The sequence below is a fragment of the Marmota monax genome, unplaced genomic scaffold (genome assembly GCF_021218885.2).
Source record: "Marmota monax isolate L192 unplaced genomic scaffold, Marmota_monax_Labrador192_F-V1.1 WCK01_AAM20220418_F8-fsc00021, whole genome shotgun sequence".
NCBI classification, from domain to species: Eukaryota; Metazoa; Chordata; class Mammalia; order Rodentia; family Sciuridae; genus Marmota; species Marmota monax.
In genome coordinates, this window is record NW_026695228.1 from 26,435,569 (window position 1) to 26,461,807 (window position 26,239).

A 26,239-nucleotide genomic window follows, 5' to 3' on the forward strand; every position below is an offset into this window, starting at 1 on the left:
CTTCTCAGTGCTCTCTTTTGCTCTACTGTTCTGCTTTAGTTAATTTATTTTTTGTGGTGTTTAGAATGGGGCCCAGGACCTCCCGCACGCCAGTGCCCTACGCTGAACTACACCCCCAGCCCCTTATTCTGCTTTTGAACTGTACGAATCTGATATCTGTTAATCTCTGAAAGGGAGGTTCATGGCAGAAAACAGACAGGGAATGACCCACAAGATGTGCTGTTTGACAGAAAACTAGATATGGAATGGGGGTAAGCTACTGCTGTCTAGGGCAGGGGGGAAAAAGGGCTAGGGACGTAGCTCAGTGGCAGGGCACTTGCTCAGCACACACAGGCCCTGGGTTCCATGCCCCACCTAATGGGAAAAAAAATGGTAAGGAAGAGGGGGTAAAGGAGGAGGAAGAGGAAGAAGGGAAGGAAGGTGGGGTGCAGTGGCACACACCTGCAATCCAGCTACTCAGTAGGCCACGGCTGAGGGATCATAAGTCTCGAGGCCAGCCTGGGCAATTAAGCAAAATCCTATCTCAAACAAAGGGGGTAGGGGTGCTGGGGATGTAACTCAGTAGGACAGCACCCCTGGATTCAATCCCCAGTAACCCCCTGCCAAAAAAAAAAGAGAAGGGAAAATAGGGAGAAAAGTAAAAAGGAGAAAAGAAGGAAAGGAAGGGAGGGAGGGGAAGAGGGAGGAAAGGACGAGGAGGAAGCAGTGGAGTCGGGGAGGGGAAGGAGGGATATACAGTGTAGACATGTCCCTCTCTTCAGGCCCTAGAAGAAAACACACAGGAAGCGATGACAAAGGCCACCTCTGGAAAAGGCACAAGCATCCATTACAGGAAAGGAAGAAATGGGACAGTCACTATGGGGATGGATGACCTTTTTTCCCCCTAATACAAAATAAAGGGAAAAAAACAAAAACCATAAAATCAGCCACTACCCAAAAAGTGAACACCAGAATTCTGCTGCCACCTGTCCTCTAATAGAAGAGAATTTTCTAAGTATCTATCAAGCTAAAAAAGAGGCATAAAGAAGCCTCTCGTAATGTTTTGAACAACCAATAAAAAAAAAAAAAAGAAGCCTCTCATCTGTGGTGTGGCTCTAATAGGCCACCCCAGAGTTCTCTGTAAGCAGGGGTCCCTGCCTCCATGACCCAGCCCACAGGCCCCTCTCTAGGGGAGCTGAGAGACTCAAATGGTGGGGATTGATGCTTAGGGCTCTGCAGACCTTTACTCCCGTCTGTGATCCTACAGTATTTAACTTGGGGAAACACTGTCCCAGAAAGTCACCCAATGTGAAAGGGGCCAACCCTTCCTGACTCCTAAGGGGCCTCTGGGCCACTCACCCTGGGAGGCCTTGGCCAGCTGCAGTGGAGGTTTCCTTCCTTTTTTCTGCATCCTCCCCACTGCTGAGGCCTGCCTACTTCCGGTCCTGGAGGGCCCCTCCCAAGGGAGGCTGACTTCCCTCTTCCCTCCCCTGAGCTGCCTGCTCTGTGTTACCTCTGGCCCCCACCCCAGCCCAAGTTAACACTTGATCATCCATTTACCTGGTGGCTTGCTCCCTGGCCCACCACTAAAAATTAGCCTTCCCTTATCTCCAGTACCACACATACATACACACAGAAGGCACAAGAAGAAAGCCCTCCGGATGGACAGGATCTGTTCTCACAGTGCCACTGGCTCCCCAGTTTGTACATGAAGGTATGACCTTCAGATTGCCATTCTGAGGCCATCATCCTGAAAGCTGCCAGAAAGCAGGAAGCACTTTGAGAAGTCCCCATTCTCCCTTTCTTATCATAAACAATGCCTGCAGTTAGGGATCCCTACTCCATCTGCTCTCCTTTGTCCCATACTATCTCCAGGAGATCTGTCCCTGTAGTAAAGAGCCCTTCTTTACTCTTTGCTGTAGCTGCTTAGTTCCCAAAAGCTGGCCCCTGATCTGCTCAACCACAGGGACAGCTGAGAGGGCAACACTGTCTGGGAAAACCAGGAAATCAGTGAAGGCCAGGCCAGATACAGCCTATCGCCTGTTTCTACACAATGCCACATCAGGGAGTCTACCCCCCAGGGAAACATGCACATTTATACATCTATAAAATGATACAAACTATAGCTGTTCATTGACCAGGAAGATTAGAAACCATCTCAAGTGCTTGAGGGAAAAAAAAATAAGCCTGTTGAGCAGATCAGGGCCCAGTACTGGGAGTAAGGAAGGGCCCTTAACTACAGGGATGGCGCTCCCCAAGGTAAGTGTAGAGCAGAGAAAAGCAAGTGAAGCAGGAATCCCTGACTATCATGGTTCATGGTAAGGGAGAAGAGGGACTTCTCACAGTTCTTTCTGTTTTCATGGACAAAAAAAAATTCAGGCAGGGTAATGATGTGGAGCCCATGAAAGGAAAGTTTTCACTGTATACATTTCAATACTATTTTTGTTTATGAACCCTAGGAATACACTACCTCAAAAAGAGGGATGGGAATACAATCCAGTACCAGGGTGGCTGCTGCCATCTATCAGTATACTGCACGCAGCATCTGTGCTGTGCACTGAACACACATGGCCCTGCTGATTCCAGATGCCAGCCCTAGGAAGCAGGCACAGTGACCATTCTCAATCGGTGGACCCAAGAGGAGAGAACCTTGGAAAAGCTGGGCCGGGACCACACATCTGAGGCTGGGCTGGGTTTTGGAATCTCGAGGTTCAGACTGCAGAGTCTTCCTACTTAGCTGCAGTCAGGTACTGAAGGGCACCTGGCTTTGCTTTAGTCCAGGCAACCTTAATCCAGGTAGCCAACTCCAGAATTGCATGCAAACTTCTGAGCCTTTGACCAAATTACAATGGCAATTAAAAGAACAAAAATAACGGCAAAATATTAAAAAGTCAAATACCAACTGATTGAACCAACCCAATCCTATCAGGTTCCATTTTAAAAGCACTCATTGTGGAGTAATAACGTGGATTGAACCCATTTTACTAAAAAAACCCTGCTGGTTTAGACTGAAGATGGTACAAGTGTGGACAGTGGCTGTTGTGCAGTGTGCAGACTGTCCCAGTATACACAGAGACGCCAAATCCTCATGGTACCTGATTCAGGGTCTTCTGCAGGTGTGGGGTGCCCATGCGATCAGCCATGTGCCGGTAGGCTGGGTGGGAGAGGAAGAACTTCCTCTCCGCTGCCAGTGCTGCACGGATGTCCTTCTTGCCCTCAATGTCCTTCTGGCTGCGGTTCACCACACCAATGTAGCCTGTGGGAAGACACAGTAAGGATAAGGCCTTGGTCAGGAGCACTAAGGTGCCCGGGTATCTACTATGGACATAGAATGGGCAGGGCCAGGTTTGGGTGTAGAGATGGCCGTGTGGAGACTGGGACACATGGGTCAACACACGATACTCAGAAACAACTGACAGTGCAACGCAGCAGAAAGCGGTATGGAAAAGCAACATAAATATTTGGAGGAACGACAACTCATATCCAGTCTGTGGGACAGATGCCAGAAAAAAGCTAAAGACAGTTAAAAAAAAAATACATATCCAAAACAAGGCAATCAGAAGGCAGCTAAATCTTGCTAGACATTAAAAGCTACTATAGGGCTGAGATGATATGGCACAGTGGCAGAACACTTACTAGCATGCAAGAAGCCCTGGGTTCCATTCCCACCACCCCAAAAAACAAAGCAAAGAAACACAGAGACAAAAACAAACAGACACCACCACCACAACTACAAAGCTACTATATTTTCAATATCTGGCATACTGGGACCTTATGCATAGAGAGATGAAAGGCACCAAATAGAAAATCCAAAAACACCATTAGAAGCAGATGGGAACTGAAGATTTCAAAATTGGTGGCATAAAAGCTTTGCCAAAATTATTTGGCAAAGAAAAAAATCTGGGTTCTGCTGGCAAAGAATCAACATTGGGTGCCTACCAAAATGAACTCTCAAGGGATCACAGATCCCCACAGAAAACAGAAAACTAGAAAAAAAACTTGAAGAAAACATGAGTGATTAAAAAAAAAAAAAAGATTGCATTTGTTTTCTGGAATGAAACACAAGAAAATAGTTAAAAGTAATCAAGTGAGAGAGCTGGAGGTGTGGATTAGTGGAATCAGGAGATTATCTCCTCAATTTGGGGCTTTCAGTATCATTTTCAACTTTTCCAATGGTAAAAAACACTTTTAGAATAAAAATGCTAGTCTGGAAAAAGATATACAATATTTAAAAATAAAGAAACCTGGAGAGAAGAGGGGCAAGGGATGACATTCAAAAAGGCAGAACATGGGCTAGTGCAGGGGCACACACCTGTAATCCCAGCAACTTGGGAGGCTGAGGCAGGATGGCAAGTTCAAGGCCAGCCTAGGTAACTTAGCCAGACCCTGTATCAAAGTAAAAAATAAAAAGGGCTGGAGATGTAGCTCAGTGGTAGAGTGCCCTGGGTTCAATCCCTAGTACTATGAACAAACAAACAAAAAGTCAGAACATGGGAGAACACATTGAGCCCAGAACGTTGGGGTCCAGGTGAGGAACCCTATCTTTTTAAATGAATGAACACACAGATTAAAAAAATAATAATAAGGAAAAAAGGAATATATTAAAAAGAAAAAAAAAAAAGAGTGGGGATAAAGCTTAGTGGTAGAGTACTTGCAAGGCCCTGGGTTCAATCACCAGCAGAGCCCCTACCCCCAACAGAAAAGAGAGAGAGAGAGAGAGAGAGAGAGAGAGAGAGAGAGAGAGAGAAGGGGAGGGGAGGGGAGAAAGGAGAGAGAGAGAGGAAAAAAAAAAAAAGAAACCCAGAACAGCCAGGACTCCCTGAATCCAGGCAGGAGGCACTCAGCACTAAGGGTATATAGATGGGTGTCATGAAAAATAAAGAACTTTACCTAGCTATTTGGGAGGCTGAGGCAGGAAGATCACAAGTTTGAGGCCAGCCTCAGCATCTTAGCAAGACCTGTCTCAAAAATAAAATAAAAAAACAAAAAGGGCTGGGGATGTAGCTCAGCAGAAGTGAGCGCCCCTGGGTTCAATTCTCAGTACCACAAAAACAAAAACAAAAAGAACATCACCTAGTAGCAGACACAGATACAGTTGTTGCTATTAATTGTTATCAACATAATTAAAACTGGAAAGGTAATGGCAAAAGGTCCAAAGTGACAAATGTCTTGTACTCATACTCCATGTGGTATATGAGAAAACCAGTGGTGGGGGTTGTACATGTTTCTCTTGGGGAGAGGAGTAGTGCCTGCCATTTACGTTGCTAAGACTTGTGTAGACAGGATGGCTCCTGTCCTCTTCATAAGCTGTCATTATGTCCATTTTATAGATGGAGAAACTGAGGCATGCCAACATGAAGTCATAGTAGGTGAACCAAACTCTGAACCTAGAACCCTGTCAAGCCATACTCCATACTGCACATGTAAGAGAATACAGAGGGAAATATCAGGGTGGGGCAGACAGAGGTCATCTGGCTTGGACTTCAGTTCCTTTAAAGGTACTAGAGTTGCAAATGTCTTGTAAACCAGGAATAAGGATCCAGTGGGAAGGACTTTTATTTTGTGGTGCTAGGGGATGAAACTCAGGGCCTCCTGCACAACACCCTCAGATCTCAGGGGGAGGAGTTCTGAAGCCACATGGAGAGGGAAGAAACTGAGAAAGAGAGAGCCTGAGATGACGAGACAATATGGGAGCAGGCCCATGACAGCTGTCCTCCATGACAACAGAGGAAGGAGTCATGTGGTCATTAGTGAGGAATGAGGTACACAAGGCCCCTGCCATTGGATTCTTAGCTCAGCTAATGCCCATAGATGCTGAGCACACCCCTGATTCCAGAGGCTAAGGGGGAGGCTCAAGACCATTCAAGGGAGCTCAAGGCAGAGTGGCTGGTCAAGGGTGTGGGCTGGCTTCCTCTTCAGCCCTAGCACTTCCTCCCTCAACGCTGGCTGGTAGCTGACTCACTTCTCAGATCCTGATCCTCACAGCCAAGTGGGTTTTTAGATTTGGCCTCTGACCATGCTCCCTTCTGATTTGGGGCCATGTCACTACTCAGTGTCTCAGCAGTGCTAGGAGAAGGTGACAAATGAAGTGTGAATATTTTCCCAGGTCCATCCTAGTCATCCAAGCAGGAACCCCCAGGAGCAAAAGAAAAGGTCTAAGTGATGCCAACAGGGATGAAGACCAGAATATGCCCACAGCTGACAGCAGATCCTAGAGAGAAGGATGTTCTTAAAAATCAAATAGCCAGGGCTGGGGTTGTGGCTCAGTGGCAGAGGGCTTGCCTAGCATGTGTGAGGCACTGGGTTAAATTCTCAGCACCATGAGCCAATAAATAAAATAAAGGTCCATTGACAACTAAAAAAATATTTATTTATTTTTAAATATTTATTTATTTATTTTTCGGTGGACACAACATCTTTGTTTGTATGTGGTGCTGAGGATCGAACCCGGGCCGCACGCATGCCAGGCGAGCGCGCTACCACTTGAGCCACATCCCCAGCCCCTAAAAAAATATTTAAAAAAAAAATCAAATAGCCAGACATTGTGCCATGGTGAAAATCAGGAAGTGGCCTCAGTGTCCTCAGTGTAGGGATAATGTGATGGCCTTCGGGCCCTATGTAAGGAATTCCCCAAGACATCCTGAAGTCACATTGAAGACTATTGACCTGTTATGGTGAAATGTTTGAAATGTAAAAGAGGGTCACAGTAGCATGGTGCTGAAGGGTTAGGGCCTCAAAAACTATGTTTGCTACTCCCTAGTTCTAGGAGCTGGGTGAAGGGATTTAGTCCTCCAGTGCTTCAGTTTCTTCTATAAAATGGGGATGAGAACAGAATAAACCACCTGATTGAGTTGCTATCAGGATTCAATGATTTCTCACATACTGAGTTTAGAATAGTGGCTGGTACATATACATACTCAATAAATGTTTGCTATTCTCACGTTTTTTGGCTTATTGTTTTTATAAATGTTATATTTTGGCAATATTCTCACAAAATGGCTGACAGATGTTAGTATAAACATATGTTGTGTGAAGATACTCGTCTTTTTATTCTCATCTTTTGAAAATAAAAATATTTATAATACCAAGAGTAAACCTTAATGTAAACTATGGATTTGGGGTGATGATGTGTCAATGGAAGTTCACAAATTATAATGAAAACACCTCTTTGCCACAGGATGTTGATAGCAGGGGCACATAGAAACTTTGGAAAAAATCTTTGTACTTTCCCCTTAGTTTGGCTGTGAGTCTAACACTGCTACTTTAAAAAATCTTGAGGCTGGGATTGTAGCTCAGTGGTAGAGTTCTTACCTAGCATGTGTGAGGCACTGGGTCTGATCCTCAGCACCACATAAAAATAAATATATAAACAAACAAAGAAAATAAAGGTATTATGTCTATCTACAACCAAAAATATTTTTAAAATCTTAAAACTGAAAAAAATATGTATTAAAATGCTGAGGCTGGGCTGGGGTTGTGGCTCAGTGGTAGAGCGCTTGTTCTGGGTTCAATTCTCAGCACCACATAAAAAAAAATAAAATAAAGTCCATTGACAACTAAACAAACAAACAACAACAACAACAAAATGCTGAGGCTACTCCTGTGAGAGAATACCCAACCCTGAACTTGAACCTGAAGATAATCAGGCTTCCATCTGGATCTAATTACCAGCTGATAGGGAATGACAACTGGTCAAATTCCAAATGTGGGATGTGATCTAGTTTCTTCTTCAAATAAACAGTATAGAAAAAGAAAAGGGATGAGAAGAAGTATTATTTGAAAAGAAATGCACATATTTATGTATAAAATGATATAATGTCTAGGACTTGCTTTAAAAATCCCCCAGGAAGAAAATAACAATAGTTGACAACGACATTCAGGAGATTTAAAATTAACTGTGTGTGACACCCCCTGAAGCCGGGCAACAGGTCCACAGGACTACTAAAACTCCCCTACTTTTTGGTACGTAGTATGTTCATAATAGAAAGTAATTCTAAAAATTAATAAGATGGGGGGGATGAAGCTCAGTGGTAGAATGCTCCTAGCATATGCTGGGCCCTGCTTCTATTTCTGGCAAGGCAAGCAAACAAACAAACAAACAATAAAATAAAATAAAATAAATTAGTAATAGCCCAAAGAGCTGGGGGTGTAGCTCAGTAGTACAGTATGTGCTTCAGCATGCACAATGCCCTGGACTCCCAACGCCAAAAAAAAAAAAAAAAAGTTTCAAACTTTAGAGAATTGTTTGGAAAGATAGCCACAAAGTATTAACTACTGACTGGGGAAGTAGGGCTGTGGGTGAAATTAGTTTCCTCTTTCTGTATACATGTTTACTAATGTTCCAAAAAGGAGCAGGTGTTCACTGTGTAACTGAAAAATCAAAGTATAAAAATCAGAAGAAAAAGACACAAACACAACCCAGCCCATTCTCCCTGCCCCAGGAGCACCCAATGGCTTCCCCAGTCCACACTCCCCACTCTGAGGTCCCAGCCCCTGTCCCCAGCCACACCTCTTCTCAGTGGCAGGAGCTTGTTCTCCAGGACATCCCTGGCATCTGTGCCTTCATCCATCAGGTCGAGTTTGGTGATAACACCAATGGTCCGCAGGCCTGAAAAAGCACAGAGGTCAGAAGGCACCATGAGGAAGGAACACAGGCTGGTGGCCCCGGGCCACCTGGGGTCCAATTCACCCTGCCACTGTCAGGTTATATGGTAACAAACCATGTTAACTGTCTGGACCCCAGTATCTCAAGTATCAAATGAAGACAGTTACAAGTTCTGATCTCAGAGAGTAATCCACAGGATAAACCTGGCACATTCAAACAGTCAATATATAATACCACCACCATCATCATCGTCACTCATATTAGCAACAGAACCTGCTGCTTCAGGGTCTACAGGGAACCTCATGGCAACTTGAGTTATCCCCAGTCAATTTCTATGCAGTTTCAATGCTGTGCTCTGAGTTGTATATAAGTCCCAACATCACACTTGTACCTGAAGCAACTGTTTCCAGGGTTTCCTCTCAACTGAATGGCAAAGTGCCACTCTGGGGCCCACCCCATCAAATACCTCCTCTCCCCTACTCAGCCAAATTCAAGGAACTCCTCATAGCATAGCTTCACACCTGCACATCAAATGCCCATGCAGGGCTTGAGCTCAGGGCTGTGCTAGCTGTGTGTGCACACTTACGTGTGTCACATGTGTGAGACACACACAGGGGACAGATAGAAGCCCAGGGAAATCACTGGTAAGTGCCAACTTGGGCATTGACGGGGTGAAAGCCATGTTTCCTTCCCTCCCTCATTCCCTCCCTTCCTTCCTTCCTTCCTTTCTTTCAAAACAGGGCCTCACTCTGTTGCCCAGGCTGGTCTCAAACTCACAATCCTCCTGCCTCTGCCTCCCGAGTGGCTGGGATTGCAGGCGCACACCACTGCACCTGGCCAATAGTCTAATTTAAAAACGCACGTTTATGGGTAAAACCGACTCTGGAAAGATATTTACCAAATGTAGCCAGCCGTATCTCTGCAGGGGGAGGGGAGCTGTCACTTTCTGAGTTCTCTATTTTTCCATGGTGACTTTTATTTTTGGGTAATAATCACGAATGCTTTCGAAGACAGAAAAAAATGTTAAGGCCAGCATCGGGTTCACAAATGGCACTTAACTGTACTGATGCCCATTTTTGCACCACCTGATTAACCCTTTTTCATAACCATACCCCATATTTCATGTGAAGACAGCAGAGGACAAGACTGGTGTTGACAGGGAGGCAGGGGCAGCCTCTCCCAAGAAAGTGTGCCCATGTGCCCTGGAGGGGAGTAGCAGTCACAGCCTCCTCGTCAGCAGCACAGAAGTGCTCAGTGGATAGCCCTGAACATTTTTTTAAAAAAACTTTACTTTGCAGTGCTAGGGATGAAACCCAGGGTCTCAGGCATGATAGGCAAATGTTCTCCCACCAAGCCACACCCCCAGCACTGGATTTTGAAGAGCTTTCAGTCACATACAAGACTGACTGACCCATGGGCCTAACCCTTGACTAGGTAGCATGAGCTACAAGCCTGCCTGGCCTTGACAACTCCCTCCGCTCCTTACTGGTACCCAACTTCCTCCAAACTACTCAGAACCCTGGAAGTCGGAGGGCATCAAACAAAATGCATTTCCGTTTGTGTCATACGTGGTTAAAATTCCAAGACTCTCAGAATAAACCACAGCCCCCTACAGCAGCTCTCAAAGCCTTGTTCAACTAGTGTCTCCTTCCACCTTTTACCTTTTAGCTCACTCTGCCTAAGCCACACAGGGTCTCCTTGCTGCATCTTGAATACCCCAGACTCAAATTACCCCCTTCCTCACTCCAGCTATTAGTACCCACTGTCCAATTTCCTGGATTTTTTTCTCTTCTCATCTTTTTATCATTCTGGTCAAATCTCACCTCCACAGAGGTCCCTGACCATTCAACCCTGGCCACTCTCCAAGCTATGTTCTCCCCAAAACTTGCCATTACTTGCAAGGATCTCGCATGCTTGTTCCTGGTTATTATTCTACACTCTCAATGGAATATCAGTATCTCAGGAGCCTGATGATTTGTTCCCTGCTCCATTCCCAAGCCTGCATTCCTGAGCCTGGCCCATTGCAGGTGCTTAACTAATATTCAGTGGCCATTTGAAAAGTTTGATTTTGCAAGCCTCTGGCCAGGAATACCACAGTCTCCACTACCCACTATGACCCCAAGTTCCTTCAGTAACTTTTACTTTACCTGCCTGGCGCCGAAGCAGTTTATGGAGATTATCTATAGACCTCAAAGCCACTCTATGGGTTGGGATTAATGTTCCAGTTTTGACAGAGTGAAACCAAACCTTGGGAAGATAGTAACTTCTAAAGGTGGGATCTGGAATTGCATCTGTGCCCCGTGAGGGCTGGTGCTGGAGTTTGAATTTTATTTTATTTATTTATTTAGTTGCCAATGGATCTTTATTTTATTTATTGATATGTGGTGCTGAGGATGAACACAGTGCCTCACACATGCTAGACAAGTGCTCTGCCACAGAGCCACCACCCCAGCCCCTGGAGTTTGAATTTTAAATGCGCCCCCAAAGGACGATGTGTTAAAGGATTGCTCCCCAGAGTGGCAACAATGGGTGGAATCTGAGAGGTGGAGACCTAGAGGGAGGTTTTAGGGGCATGCCCTTGAAGAAAATTACGGGATGCTGGTCCCTTCCTTTTTCTTTCGTTTTTGCTCCCTGACTATGAGGTAAGTGGTTTTGCTCCATGAATGTGTTGTCATGTGATGCCTTACCGCAGACCCCAAAGCAATGAGGCCAAACTGGAACCTCCAAAACTGTGAGCAAAAACAAACCTTTTCTCTTCATAAATTGATTACCTCCAGTATTTGTTGAAGTAACAGAAAGAAGACTAACATAGTTGTACTGTTCCCACTCCCCTAGGTTACCCTCCTGCACTAGCAAAGCAGGCAGAATCATGTTCAAGGAGGGACACCCAACAGCCACACTGTGGGCCCCCAGGAGACACCCACCACCATCACAAGTCCTGTCAGGGAATGCTGAGAATTTCACAGGAGGTCTTTTCCTAAAGGGCCATGTGCTAAGAGAATGCTAGGACTTAGAATCCAGGGTTCTAGGCAAGTCTCAATACTGGGACGGGATGAAGGAGCTGCTGCCTGGTTACCTTGAGGGTCAACTTCCTTGGCCAGCTTAAGAGCATCTGAGTTGGCCAAGTCCATGTTGGCAGGTGTGACAGCAAGGATGAGGCTGCTCTCCCGACTGATGAACTGCAGGATCATGTCTTTGATCTGGTACTCAATGTCTGGGGGCTGGTCCCCCACAGGCACCTTGGTGATGCCTGGGAGGTCAATAAGGGTTAAGTTCAACACTGGAAAGGAAATCAGAGGTAAAAGTGGTCAGAACCTGCAAAAGGCAAAGCATATATAGCCCTAAGATCCAGGTGACATCCCTAATTTCCTGGAGGGGGTCAGACTTCGGATGACTCCTAGACACTCCAACTGGACCATACCCTCTTTTTAAAACATGGTGCTAGGGATGGAACGCAGGGCCTTGTGCATCCTAGTCAGGCTCTATCACTGAGCCACACCCAATCCCAACTGTACTTTTTATCCAGTAACCTTCCTAGGATTCCACTCTACCCTCTACCTACTCCATTCCAGTGATATAGATGTTTAAATCAGGATGTTTACAGCTACAAACTGGAATTCATAAGTGGCTAAATTCCAGCCCATTCGTCCACCCATTCAGCCAGTACCAAAGAACCATAAGAAACACACTCTGAGATGTATTCACACACACAAAAAAGAGGCACAAATGATTTCTGTAGTATGCTATGATTTCAGGAAAATTGATGATATGCACATACATGATACATATATGTACATATTCACAACTGCATGTGCATTGTCATTTGACGAACATGAAATATATTTGTAACATTGGTGGAAAAGCAAGGTAGGTTTTTGCCACATACTGTTTGATGGTTTGTTTTTTTTTTTTGGTACTGGGAATGGCACCCAGGGCCTTGCACATGCTAAGCAAGTGCTCTACTGCTGAGCAATATTTCCATCCTCTCAGGTAATTTTTAAATTCCTGAGCCATATATAGTCATTAATAATTCAAAAATAAATACATTTTACAATTTATCACCAGGAACCCATCTCAAGAAAAATATGTTGAGATGGTCCCCAAATGGCATTTGCTATCACAATCCAGGCCTCTGGGCCAACAGCAACATATAGCAGCAGGCTCATGTTTTAATTCAGAGTTTTAAAATGAGGACATCTGCAAATAAGTCTGGTTTCTGGTGGACCTTATGGAATAGGAGAGGCAGCAAGGATGATGCCCTGATTAAAAGTAGAGAGCTACACTTTGCCCCAGGCCTCAATACTCCCAGCAATCTTCCTGGTATGTGGGTTTTTTTTTTTAGAGCTGTGCGTTTATGAAGAAAAAAGGAAGCATATTCTTTGTGAGTAGGTAGATCTCCCCATGACTGGGGGACAGTCAGCATTCTTCTGCTCTCATGTGTGGGGGGGTCTCATTCTGAGCTGCCTACCATGTGGCGAGTAGACGCGCAGGTTGATGGGCACTGGGGAGATGCCTTTGTTGGTCCCCGTGACCCTGTCGGTCTCTGCTTCGATCTCCTGCCGGACTTCATCAAAGTCAGTAAACTTTTTGGACTTGCAGTGCAAAAACTCTGCATATTCTGAAAAAGGAAGAGAGATACTCAATATGAGAAAGAAAAGCCATCTTGTCAAGGGTAGAGAACAGAAAGACTTTTGGAACGAGTGCTTTTTCAAGCAGGGGAAGAATAGAAACAGTTACAATCACTCTAGGAATTTTGAGACCAAGAGATTCATTCTTATGACCAGTACTGAGGGGGGGCTCCTATAGACAGAGCCCCTTTTCTTTTTCTTTTTTTTTTTTTAATATTTTTTTTGAGAGAGAGAGAGAATTTTAATATTTATTTTTTAGTTTTCGGCGGACACAACATCTTTGTTTGTATGTGGTGCTGAGGATCGAACCCGGGCCGCACGCATGCCAGGCGAGTGCGCTACCGCTTGAGCCACATCCCCAGCCCAGACAGAGCCCCTTTTCAGACCTGGAGATTCCACAAGAAATAATAGGTGGAGTATCTCTTATCCAACATGCTCAAGGCTAGACGTGTTTCAAATCTGGGGATTTTTCAGATTCTGGAATATTCGTGCATACATAGTGAACCATCTTAGGCATGGGACCCAAGTCTAAATGTGAAACTCATTTGTTTCTTATACACCCAAGACACATCCCTAAAGGTGATTTTACACAATATTTTAAGTGTCCCCCTGTACTGACTGCAACCATACATGAGGTCAGATGTAAAAATTCAACATTTGGGTGTCATGTCGGCACTCAGAAAGTACTTACTTTGAAGCATTTCAGGTCCTGTATTTTTCAATCAGGGATGTTCAAATTGTACTGGCAGACTCAGTATGTAATAGATGTTCTCACATAGCATTTTTTGGAGGGGCAGGGGATTGAACTCAGGAGTGCTTTTATCCAAAGCTATATCCCCAGCCCATTTTATTTTTTATTTCGAGGCAGGGTCTCATTAAGTTGCCTAGGCTGGCCTTGAACTTGCCATCCTCTAGCCTTAGCCTCCTAAGTCGCTGAGATTACAAGCATACGCCACCCAGCTCCCATAGTATTTTGTCCTTCCCCAAGGGAACCAGAGTATCCCTGCTGGCCTTGCCAAAGCCATCTTGATGTCCCTCCTTCCCCTCCTATATGTTCAAGGGGAACCCCACCTGGATATAAATGACTCAAAAGAATTGCTTCCTGGGCAGGATCTCAAGCAGATGTAGGAGCTCAGGGTGTCTGAAAGCCACATTGGGAATGAGAACAAGAGGAACACATAAGTGATTAATGTGGCAGTGTGGGTCCTGAACGAGGGAATCCAGTCCTAAAGCACAGAGATGGGACAGGCAAACAGAAAAACTGTTCAGTCAGTTGTGATGGCATACACGGGTAATACCAGCAACTTGGGAGGCTGAGGCAGGATTCTAAGTTCAAGTCTAACCTTGACAACTTAAGGAGACCCTACCTCCAAATAAAAAATAAAAGTGGACTGGGGATGTAGCTGAGTGGTAAAGTGTCCCCAGTGCCAAAATAATAAAAATAAAAATAAAAAGGGTTGGGAAGGTGGCTCAGTGGTAGAGCACCCCTGGGTTCAATCCCCAGTACCGCATGAAATAATTAAAAATAACGAACACATTCATGGTAGAATGTAGATGCTGAACACAAAGGTGTTCGTTATACAATTTTTGCACTTTTTCAAATATCTGAATTTTCACAGTAAAATTCTGGGAAGTAGGGACCATCAAGTTCAGAGATCATAGCTCCTGCAGTGATGCTGAAAAGTCAAAGGAAGCAAGTCACATGGGCCACTGGGCTGGAGAACCGGCCCAGGGAAGAAATGCAAAGATGTGCACTGGCATGGCATTTCTGAGTTAACAACTGGAAACATCCACGACGTCCACCAGGAGGAGACCTGGCTGCATGAATAGCATTGCCATCAAGAAGCTGCCTCGGGCTGGAGCTGGGGCTCAGGGGCTGAGCACTTGCGTAGCATGTGTGAGGCACTGGGTTCTATCCTCAGCACCACATTAAAAAATATATAATAAACAAGTAAAATAAGGGTATTCTGTTCATTTACAACTACAAAAAAAAAAAGAAAGAAAGAAAAGCAGCTGCCTCAAGAGGGAGCCCAGAGCTGCAGAAAGCCTGCACTATTGGAGTGCCACTATCCAGAGGTATAAGGCGGCCAAAAGAAGAGAGTGCTTTTCCATCACTAAAACCTAACTGACTGTGCAAACCTCCAACCCTCGTTCACTCCGGTCAGGTCCTGTCTGTGGTCCCATACTCTCTCTGAGTCTCACAGCAGATAGGCATCTCCATGACCCCCATTTCAAAGATTGGAAAGCTGAGGCCCAGATTAGTGAAATGACTTTGGACAAAGCTCAGTGGTGGAGACAGGACTTGGAACCCAGACAGCCTAGTGGGGTTCATGACTCTTACGCCAGAGGGCCTCCATGAAGCCTCTGGAAGGATCTTACTTCCCAGCTTCTGCTGCAGAGTCAGTGGGCCTCAGTGGACTCATATTCATGTTTGTTTTTTTTTTTAATATTTATTTTTTAGTTATTGGCGGACACAACATCTTTGTTTGTATGTGGTGCTGAGGATCGAACCCCCGGCCGCACGCATGCCAGGCGAGCGTGCTACCGCTTGAGCCACATCCCCAGCCCTCATATTCACGTTTTGCACAAGCACTGGCCACCCGGGAGCAGGGCAATAGGATGCCAGCTAGAGGATTCAGGATCCCTTCCCCCACCCCACCCAGGCTATCAGCTGACCCAGTTCCCAAGGACAGTCACACTCTGGCCCTCCACAGGGATAAGAGGAAACACTTGGCTACTCTTCCTGTAGCAGCCACTAAAAATGTAATATCCCCCAACCCCCACAGAACCTCAGTTCTCTTCCAGTTTCAAGCCCTGGCTTGGCCCCCAAGAGAGGCCACTCTCCTTTAAGGAGTGCAAGGGATATGGGACACAAGAGAGGCTGAAAACCAGGACATAGGTCCTCTCCCCTGCCAGGCGCGGTGTCTGGAAAGCCTGGCCTCACTTCCTCCTCCTCCAGGTCCTCCCTGCCCGTCGTTTCTTCCAGGCAGACTTCCCTGAATCCTGCAGCTTGGCCTCCTTCCCTATCTGAACTCCGTCATTCTGCATTCTGTTTATGTGGCCCACCAGCTGTGGCACCTCAGAAACCAGTATGCAATGAAGTTATTAGCTTAGTATGCAGTAGAGCCCCCCCCCCCCAAGGCCTGTCTCCTGATTTGTAAACTGGGCATTACAATAGGGCTTCTATGAAGTCTTGAGGAATTAACACCTGTATACAAAAAGGAACAGCCACCACCGCTGCCATGTGAGTGGGCAAAGAACCCCATGGCACAATATGGCAGGAACAATGATGAGGGCCAAGGGCTCTGCATTTCCCTGACCTAAACAAGAGGGAGTCAAAAGAGGGAAGTGAGGGCTGGGGATATAGCTCAGTTAGTAGATTGCTTGCCTCTCATGCACAAGGCCCTGGGTTCAATCCCCAGTGACACACACACACACACACACACACACACAAAGGCAAATGAGTCTCAGAAGTCAAATAGCATCCCATCTCCTCTTGCAGGTCCTAATACAAATGTCCCCCTTTCTGAATGTGGTCAAATGCTGGCAATGATTTAGTTAACGACCCACTGACTCAAATAATATGTCAGAGGCACTGGGTGCAGTGGTACACAGTTGTAATCCTAGCTATTTGAGAGGCTGAGAAAGGAGGATTACAAGTTTGAGACCAGTCTGGGCAACTTAGCAAGACCCTGCCTCAAAATGAAAATAAAAAGGGGCTGGGTGGAGCTCAGTGGTGAAGCACTTGTCTAGCATATGTGAGGCCCTTGGTGGGAGTACTGGATGGGAGGGGGAAGGGGGGATGGATGGACAGGTAGACACATAGAAAGAAAGAACTCAGAGGCCTTAAGACTGACTTGTCCCCAGCTGCCAAGGTCAAGCCATAAGCCACTGCCAGCACTGCCCATCCTAGTCCCTGCTGCTGGACTGCACTCCTCACTCATTCCCTGGTCCCAGTACTTCCAGGTGATAAAGCCAGTTCCTCTGGCCCCTGGGCTAATGGTGTGGCCTTTCAACAATGACACATACCCTATTAGCAGCAGTGTATTCTCCCCTCTGCCTGCTGTGCTCTCAGCCAGGCTGGTACCTCTAGAAGGCTCTTAGCTCCATAGGCCCCAGCCCAGGGCCTGGCACACAGCAGGAATGAAGGAAGAAACAAGACCCTGGCCCAGAAGCCGGGCTACCAAACCAGCCATCCTCATCCACTGCTGGGCTTCCTGATAGTGGCCAAATGGTGAGCTTGGTGGATGCCCTCGTGATTTTCTTCTAGAGTGAGGTTCTGCTCTCCTTCCAGGCCTATCTACCTCCACAGAAGCTGGAATTCAAGAGCAAAGGGCTTGGGCTGGGGATGTGGCTCAAGCGGTAGTGCGCTCGCCTGGCATGCGTGCGGCCCGGGTTCGATCCTCAGCACCACATACAAACAAAGATGTTGTGTCCACCGAAAACTAAAATAAATATTAAAAAATTCTCTCTCTTAAAAAAAAAAAAAAAAGAGCAAAGGGCTTTGCACTCCCCAGCATCTGATTATGCAATAGCTGCTTAAAAAACATGTATGAGCCAATCTATTACAAAGCATCAGATGCTCTGGCCCAGGAGGATATCATCACTGTGATCCCCCAATGGATTCCCACTGTTCGCAGCAGCCCATCTCCACCTGGGACACAAGGAAGTAGCCCTTTGACTGAGATCAATGTCCCACAAGGATTTCCACTGGAGCTCTCTTGTTTTAAAGGATCTAAAAGAAGGCCACAGGTAATCAGAGGATGGCCTCCCTATCCTAAAGACACACCTGGACATATGTCCAGTAGTATTTCCTTGAAGTCACAAAGGTCAAAGTTCTGCTGAGAAATCTACATTAAGTGGGGTCCTCAGGTACCCCAATAGGACTTGGAAAAAAAGTGTGAGGTGGAAGTGCTTTGGCACTATGAAGCTCCATAGCCTAGCCACACCCAGCCCAGGCTTTCGGTCCTTCATTCAGTGCCTCAGTTTCCCTACAATGCAAAAGCCAGCACAAAATCCAAAGCTATTACTAGTGCTATGAGAATGTAATCAAATCTGGGTGTGGGTGCACAGGAAGCCCGCTGGCAGCTTTTTTTTTAGGTGTCAGTCTTAGGGGAACTCAACAGACTGTCCCGTGGTCTGAGCATGTTGCACAGAGGGTCTCTGCACAGAGGGGAGCTTGCCATCCTCCCCCACTCCCAGCCAAGCAAAGAACAAAACCACCAGGCTGGTTCCTGAAAGAAGAAAGACAAGATCTGCCTTCCTTCGATCTGGCATTGTGATAGGCATGCTTGGGCATGAGTGACTCGGGGCTCAGACACACTTGGGAGACCCTGTGTACCCTACAGTCAAACAGGATCCGTTTATGCAGAACTTTCCAGAGACTTTAGCCACCCAAGACAGGGTACAGCACACAGCACTTCCAATCCCACTTGGCCCTTTAACTCCCTTTGAGATAAGTGGGCAAGATCTCCCAATAGAGGACACACTACAAATGTAAGCTGGCATCCCAACAGTCCCCAGCTAGCCATGCTAGCTCCAGGCCATTTCCTCTTAGAGAAAAGAGCACCCAGAGACCAGCATACTTAGTCTCTTGTTGGGGACCCACCCAGGACTCAGTCTTCAACCTGACTCACACTGATGGAAACTGTCACACTTAAGGACAGTGTCACACTTAAGCCCAGGCACAGTGGCATACACCTGTAATCCCAGAAATTCAGAAGGCCAAAGCAGAAGGACACTTAGCAAGATCCTGTCTCAAAAGAAAAAATAAAAAGGGTTGGGGCTATAGCTCAGTGGTAGGGCACCCTTAGGTTCAATTCCTAAGGAAAAAAAGGATGAAGAGAAGGAAGGAAGGGAGGGAGGGAGGAAGGAAGGAAGGAAGGAAGGAAGGAAGGGGAAGGGGAAGGGAAGGAAGGAAGGAAGGAAGGATAGACAGATGGGCAGGCAGGTTTACCATGGCCAGGAAAAGTGTTAAAATGCTGGGGGAGTGGGGGAGTGCATGGCCCAGGAAGAAAGTGCTAGATAAAGAGTGGCTGACAACCGCAGCTATTTTTTTTTTTTTTTTGAGATGGGGTCTTGAACTCCTGTGCTCAGCCTACCTAGTAGCTGGAGCTACATGTGTCACCATGCCTAGTTTAGCCCACTTTCCACTGGAAGAGAAGGGGCACACAGAGGTCCTCACAGCACCCAAGACACAGCCCATGCCTGGTGCTGGCCTGGGCCCTGTGTTGGGCACAAGGGAAGAGTAGGAAACTAAGTGGATCAGCATGAAGGCCTGGGGCACTGACACCGCAGTAGGGAGAAATCAAGGCAAACACACAAGAACAGGATGGTGCCACGGGATGCAAGTGTGGGGACTAAGGCAGCAAGTAGCCAGGATGGAGGAGGGGTGAGGGTCACCTAGCGGAGGGGAAAATCTAGGCAGGGTACTCCAGGCAGAGAGCACAGTGAGCACAAAGGCCTAGAGGTGGAGAACAAATGAGCCTGAGGTCAGGAGGGAGACTGTAGGGCAGCCACAGACCAGGAGGGGCTGTTAGACCAGAAGGAACAGGTCAAAGCCACAAAGCCTTGAGGAGAGGCTGGATTTTATTCTGAGGCCAATGGGAAGCCTGGGAGTCAAATCCTAACATCTCTTCTCTGACTTCTGTGAGGACAGACCAAAGTCAAAGTCAAGACCGGGGGCAGGGAGCTCAGCAGGCCATGTCACCCACATTCCACACAGAAGAGTCCCTAGCACTCAGAGTTTACGAGGCTCAAGGGTAATTCCCAGTGAAGGCAGGTTCACCCATGGACCACTAAAATCCTGCTGGCTGCGGTCTTGGGTAATTTTTAAACTTCACTGGTTAAAAGTAATGGTTCACTGAGACCAGACTGAACAAGAAACCTGCAACCTTGGGAGTTTCAGGAGTCACACAGAAGGACCTAGACCCAGCTTCAGGGGCCATGTCTTTGCATTTTGGACCCCACAGGAAGACACAGATAGGCCACGGCCAAGTAAGGACATGAGGGAGGCACATTGTCACCCACTTATAGTTGAGGGAACTGCAGTATAGAAAGGAAAGCTGCCTGCTCAAGTTTTTGGCTAGTAAGCATGTGAACAGCTTGGCTCTGGAGCTCAGCCCCCAGAACTTCACCTCTAGGAGCAACACAGCCCTGCGTAGCCCCCTCAGCACCCCACAGAATCCCACAGGGTGCTCATCTCCTCCCTCCTACTATTAGTATCCTGTCTCCCCAAGCCCAGGCTCCTCTTACATCTGGTGCCTGGCCTGGAGGCCCCTCCAGGCTGCCCTTCACCACCACAGCACTGCCTAGGCTGGCTCCATCACCACTCACCTGGTGCCATGCTGTCCCTCCCTCCCCCAGAGGAATGAGCCATTCTCTTTCCATCCCACTGCCAACCTAGCTCTGGCTGCCTGAATCCCTTACCATGCCTTCTTGGTCATGTCCCACCTGCCTCCTGGACCCCACCCTCACCTCACAGCCTCCCACCCCAGCTTTGCATGTGCCGCTGCCCCTCCTAGAATGTTCTCCCTGGGCCTCTACCCCCGAGTATATCCAAATCCCACTGGTGGGTGATGGACTCAGTGATAAGGGAGCCACCCCTCAACCTGCCATGAAGACTGTCAGTGACTTTCAATGCAGGAAGCTGACCTGCTTTCTAATGCCACCCTAAGACACACCGGCAACAAGCACAAAACCACAGCCATCAGGGTAGCAGCGCGCGGCAAGGTCTGGTGTGTGCCAGCATTAGGTAAAGACAGACAAGATCCTGAATAGGGGGCCCACCCCAGGAACCAGGATGGGAACCTGGACAGTCCCAGCTCCTAGTCCCCATCCACCAGTGCAGGCTTTCCAGTGCCACTAGGAGCCAGCAGCAGCAGCAGCTGTAACGGCAGAAACATACCCTGGAAACACATGAAAAATGCTTATCTTCACCCCCGCACCCCAACTTGTTGAATGGGAAACAGAGACCCAGTGTAGGACAAACCTCCTAGGGACTTGGTTTAGGGCTAACATCTGAAACCAGCAGCTCTGCCACTGCACTGGACTAGCACAGCTGTCTGGGTGCCCGATCCAGAAGTAGCAGTCCACTGGCCCACCTGTGACCTATACCCCAGGGTGCAGCTCAGATAGAGGAAGAGCTGGGCCAATCCCCTGCCACCTCCCATTGGAGCTACACACCCCATGCTGGGCAAAGCAGAGTCAAGGGAGAAAGGTGAGAAGGTCCAGCCAGGAGCCGGGTCCCAGGTGGGATTTTGATATGCCCAGGTGAAAATCCCAGATCTGCCACTCACTAGAAAGGCAGGTAAACTGGCTAAGCCTCAGTTTCCCTGACTGTAAAACCAGCTATAGAAGATATTTGGGGCTTATTGGCAATTTGTGAGTATGCACTGCGCCTCAGACAACAAGCAGCGATGATTCCTTCTCTTGGGCCTGGTTCTGTGATGACACAGGAAAGTGTCCTCATTGCACAGAAGTGTGCTGAGGCATTTCAGGTTGAAGTGCGCTCATGATTTTGAAAGGATTCAGCACAAACATGTTAGAAAGGATCTCTGACACCCAGGGACCTGGTCGCAGTTGAGGACTCTGGGGGTGTGGGTATTCACTGAACTGTTTTTCAACTTCCCTACATGTGGGATATGTGAATTCAAACCCAAATGACAGCCCAGAACCCAGGATTCCACCCTAAGCCCCAGCTCTTCCTGGGCACCATAGTATACCTGTTTTTGAGAAGATGAGCTGCAGAATGAGAGGCCTCCGGGTGACGATTCCTGATCCACGGGGAAGGAAGTCTCTGTGAGAGAACAAAGGAACAGAAATGACTCACATGTCAGGCTGAAGGGGCAGGAAGTGTGACTGCAACCAGTGGAGCAACTCGCTTTTGCAAACTTTGGCAAAGATACCAATCTCTGGAGAACACTCTGATCTTAGAGGGTCCTGAGGTCAAAGGGGTAGAGGAGGGACCAAAGGCCATGAGGATAGACCTCTTTCCCTCTGGCAGGCTATGTCCCAACACCAGCATTCCCAGAGGGCCCTCTCCTTAGAAAGTAATTGGACAACCTCCCCCAGTATATTTTCTACCTATTTTAAGTTACTACAGTGCCACAAGTACGATAAAAAGGCAAAATAAAAGTAGTTGACAGCAAATTACATTGCATGTCCAAAATATTAAATCTAAGCCAGGTTTAATGATGCATGTCTGTAATCCCAGTGACTTGAGAGGCTAAGGCAGGAGGATTGCAAGTTAGAGGCTAGCCTGGGTAACTTAGCAAAGCCCTGCCTCAAAATAAAATTAAAAGAATGGAAAGTGAGCTGGGCGTCGTGGTGCATGCCTGTAATCCTAGCAGCTTGGGAGGCTGAGGAAGGAGGATTGCGAGTTCAAAGCCAGCCTCAGCAACTTAGTGAGACTCTGTCTCTAAATTAAATACAAAAAAAAGGGGCAGCCGGGGATGTGGCTCAGTAATTAAATGCCCCTAAATTCAATCCCTGGTACCAAAAAATTTTTTTTTAAATAAAAATTAAAAAAGGAAAGCGAGAATGCCCAAGTGGTCCCTTAGGAAGGACTCACACGTTTAGAGGACATTAAAGCAGTGTGAAAGCCTCTTATTTTACATGAAAAAGGTTTTAGGTGCAGGGAATTTTTTTTTTCTTTTTGTATCAGGGATTGAATTCTGGGGCACTCAACCACTGAACCACATCCCCAGCCCCATTTTGTATTTTATTTAGAGAGAGGCTTTCACTGAGTTGCTTAGTGCCTTGCCCATTGCTGATGCTGGCTTTGAACTCAAGATCCTCCTGCCTCAGCCTCCTGAGCCACTGAGATTACAGGTGTGTGCCACTGCGCCCAGCTAGGCACAGGGAATTTTAAACAAGATTTATACCTAGAAGACTGTCCAAAATTCATACAGGACACAGGATAATCAGTGCTGGGCTTGTACATCCCACACATGGCAAGACAGACACCAGATCCCAGTTCTCAACCAGATGTAGACCAAATGCCATTAGTACTATGCCCTCCCCAGCAAGGAGGTGCCCTCCCCAGGTTGGAAAGCCCTAGATTGGGATCCTGGAGGGTTCCAAAGGAGAGTGCTGGTTCTCAAGCCTAGACAGAGGTCAGAATCCTAAACCAGTGTACAGAAGGTGAGTGGAGAGGTACACTTGCCAAGCAAGGTGCATGGTGAGCTGTGAATCTGTCAGCCTGTGGCCATCCCAGCATGCTATGCAGCACCTCTTTTTCCTGGATGCAGGAATATGGCAGTGACCACATGACCTGCATCCTTATGGGGATCTCCACAGGCATCAGAGTTCTGGAAGCACTCATGAAGACACAGTTAACTAGCAGCAGAACCAGGCACTGAAGTTCCAGAATATTCGTCCAGTTGACAGACTCAGCAGGGGTAATGTTGAAGGGGGGGCGTGGGAGTAACAATGAAGAAGCTGCTCACCACTGGTGGGGTTTGATGATAACAGATGTCATGTTATGGGGGACTTTTTTGGTTTTGTGGCACTAGAGATTGAAGCCAGAGTCTCACGTGCTAGGCAAGTGCTCTGTCACTGGACTATACCCTTAGCCCCTTAAGTTTTATTTATTTTTTTATTTTTTAAATTTTTTCTTTAGTTGTGGATGCACACAATACATTTTATATATTTATTTTTACGTGGTCCTGAGGATGGAACCCAGCGCCTCACATGGGTTAGGCAAGTGCTCTTCCACTGAGCTACAGCCCCAGCCTTTTAGTTTTATTTTGAGATAGGGTCTCACCAAGTTGTGCAGGCTGACCTCAAATTTGTAATTCTCCTGCCTCAGCTTTCTGGTTTGCCGGCAACACACCACCACACTCAGCCCAAATGTCAGCTTTTTAAACACCCGTTGTAAGAAGAAAATACCCCAAGGAAACATGCCAGCTCTGTACCTCATCCCCTGCAGCCTTACGGCGCAAAGTCAGCTCTACATACCCTGGGTACTAGGGGTTATGGTGTCATACTCCAGAGGATGACAGAGCCCAAAGACCCTGCCTGCCCTGCCCTGAGCACTCTACACTGCATGCCCCACTTCATGCGACACACTGAGTAGTCCTCTACTCCCGGTAGTCCCTCATTTGGCCAGTGAGGAGACTGAGCCAGATCCTATACCTCAGCCAAGGTCCTCTGCTCAGGGGTGACTCTAGGGCTGGGGGCTGGGCTGGTCAAACAGGACTCTCTGAGAAGGTGGAACGAGGGTCAAGACACATGCAGCCCTGGTGTGGAGGGGCAGTGTGACAGAAAGAGCCAGGAGACCACTGTGGGTCATCAGAACTCAACACTAGCTCTTCACCACTGCATCCAGACAGGGCCCGGACTCCCCTTCACAGTGGACACAGGGACATTAGACTCTTCAGAGGACACCGTAGGTCTGCTGAGGAGACTCAACCTGGAGGCTATCACATGTAGCCCTGGCCCAGGCCTTCCTGGGGCCTCACAAAGACTCAAATGCAGGACACAAGAGACAGGAATTGGAGGCACCCTGTATATAGGTGGCATCTCAGAAACCATGGGTGCTAACACAGTAACTAGTAGAAGCAATGACAGTGTGCCACCTTCACAAGAGTCCCCAATTCCACTACACCACCTTTGATGACTGGTTTTTTGTCAATGGATCTTTATTTTATTTATTTATATGTGGTGCTGAGAATCAAACACAGTGCCTCGCACGTGCCAGGCGAGTGCTCTACCGCTAAGCCACCACCCCAGCCCCTGTTGACTGTTTTCTAATCACAGAAGAGGAATGCTCAATGGCTAGGACAGTGTGTAAGGACAGTCACCAACATCGGTGCAGTGCCTCTGTCATATCCAGCGAGACAGAAATTCATCCCTTCTCATTGCCAAACCGTGTCCCGTTACATGGATGAAACACGGTGTGTTCATCCTTTCATCAGCTGACAGAGATGACTGGGGTCTTCCCAGTCTGGGGCTGTAACAAAGAGAGCTGCTCTGGATATTCCTATACACATCTTTTGAAGACATATGCCCTTGTTTCTCCAGCTGAGTCATAGGGCGGATTTGAACTTCAACTGGCAAAACAAGTCTCTGGTGATAGGAATCAGAGCACTAGAGGGTTTCCTTTAGGGGGACTGGCTGTAAGGGGAATAAGGGAACTTTCTGGTTTGATGAAAACATCTTAAATCTTGATCTATTCAGTGATCCAGAGGTTCCACGCAGTTATATAAAAACATCAAGGTGTGCACTTAAAATTTGTGATTTAGGGCTGGGGTTGTGGTTTAGCGGTAAAGTATTCACCTAGCACGTGCGAAGCCCTGAATTCGATCCTCAGCACCACATATAAATAAATAAAATACAGGTATTGTGTCCAACTACAACTAAAAAATAAATATTTAAAAAAAAAAATTTGTGAATTAGCTGGGCATGGTGGTGCACACCTGTAATCCCAGTGGCTCGGGAGGCTGAGGCAGGAGGATGGCGAGTTCAAAGCCAGCCTCAGCAACAGTGAGGCGCTAAGCAACTCAGTGAGACCCTGTCTTTAAATAAAATATAAAATAGGGCTTGGAATGTCACTCAATAGTCAAGTGACCCCAAGTCCCCAATCCCCACTACCAAAAAAAAAAAAATTATACGATTAAAGTCTAAATTAAATCTCAGAAAAAGGGCTCACTGGCCTGGGGATGTGCTCAGCTTATGTGAGGCCCTGGATTCCATTTCCAGCTTCAAAAAACAAGAAGAGCTGGAGTTGTGGCTCAGTGGTAGAGTGCTTTCCTAGCACATGTGAGGCACTGAGTTCCATCCTCAGCACCATATAAATACTAAATAAGTAAAATAAAGGCATTGTGTCCATCTACAACTAAAAAATACATACACATATAAGAAGGTGGGACTGGGACTGGGGATGTGGCTCAAGAGGTAGCGCGCTCACCTGGCATGCGTGCTACCCGGGTTCGATCCTCAGCACCACATACAAACAAAAATGTTGTGTCCGCCAAAAACTAAAAAAAATAAATATTAAAAAAAAAATTCTCTCTCTAAAAAAAAA

General features: G+C 47.0%; 1 protein-coding gene across 10 annotated transcripts in view; it reads right to left on the bottom strand.

Moving 5' to 3' along the window:
* The window catches only part of Dnm2 (dynamin 2), an 89,480-nt gene that overhangs the window by 32,866 nt on the left and 30,375 nt on the right, over positions 1-26,239 (bottom strand). For all 10 annotated transcript variants that reach the window (XM_046437505.2, XM_046437503.2, XM_046437504.2 and 7 more), the window contains exons 2-6: positions 21,936-22,009; positions 13,053-13,202; positions 11,661-11,864; positions 8,489-8,587; positions 3,075-3,235 (exon numbers count right to left, since the gene is read on the bottom strand). In XM_046437505.2, coding sequence (XP_046293461.1) covers positions 3,075-3,235; positions 8,489-8,587; positions 11,661-11,864; positions 13,053-13,202; positions 21,936-22,009 — 688 coding nt within the window. The remainder of the gene's footprint in view (positions 1-3,074; positions 3,236-8,488; positions 8,588-11,660; positions 11,865-13,052; positions 13,203-21,935; positions 22,010-26,239) is intronic.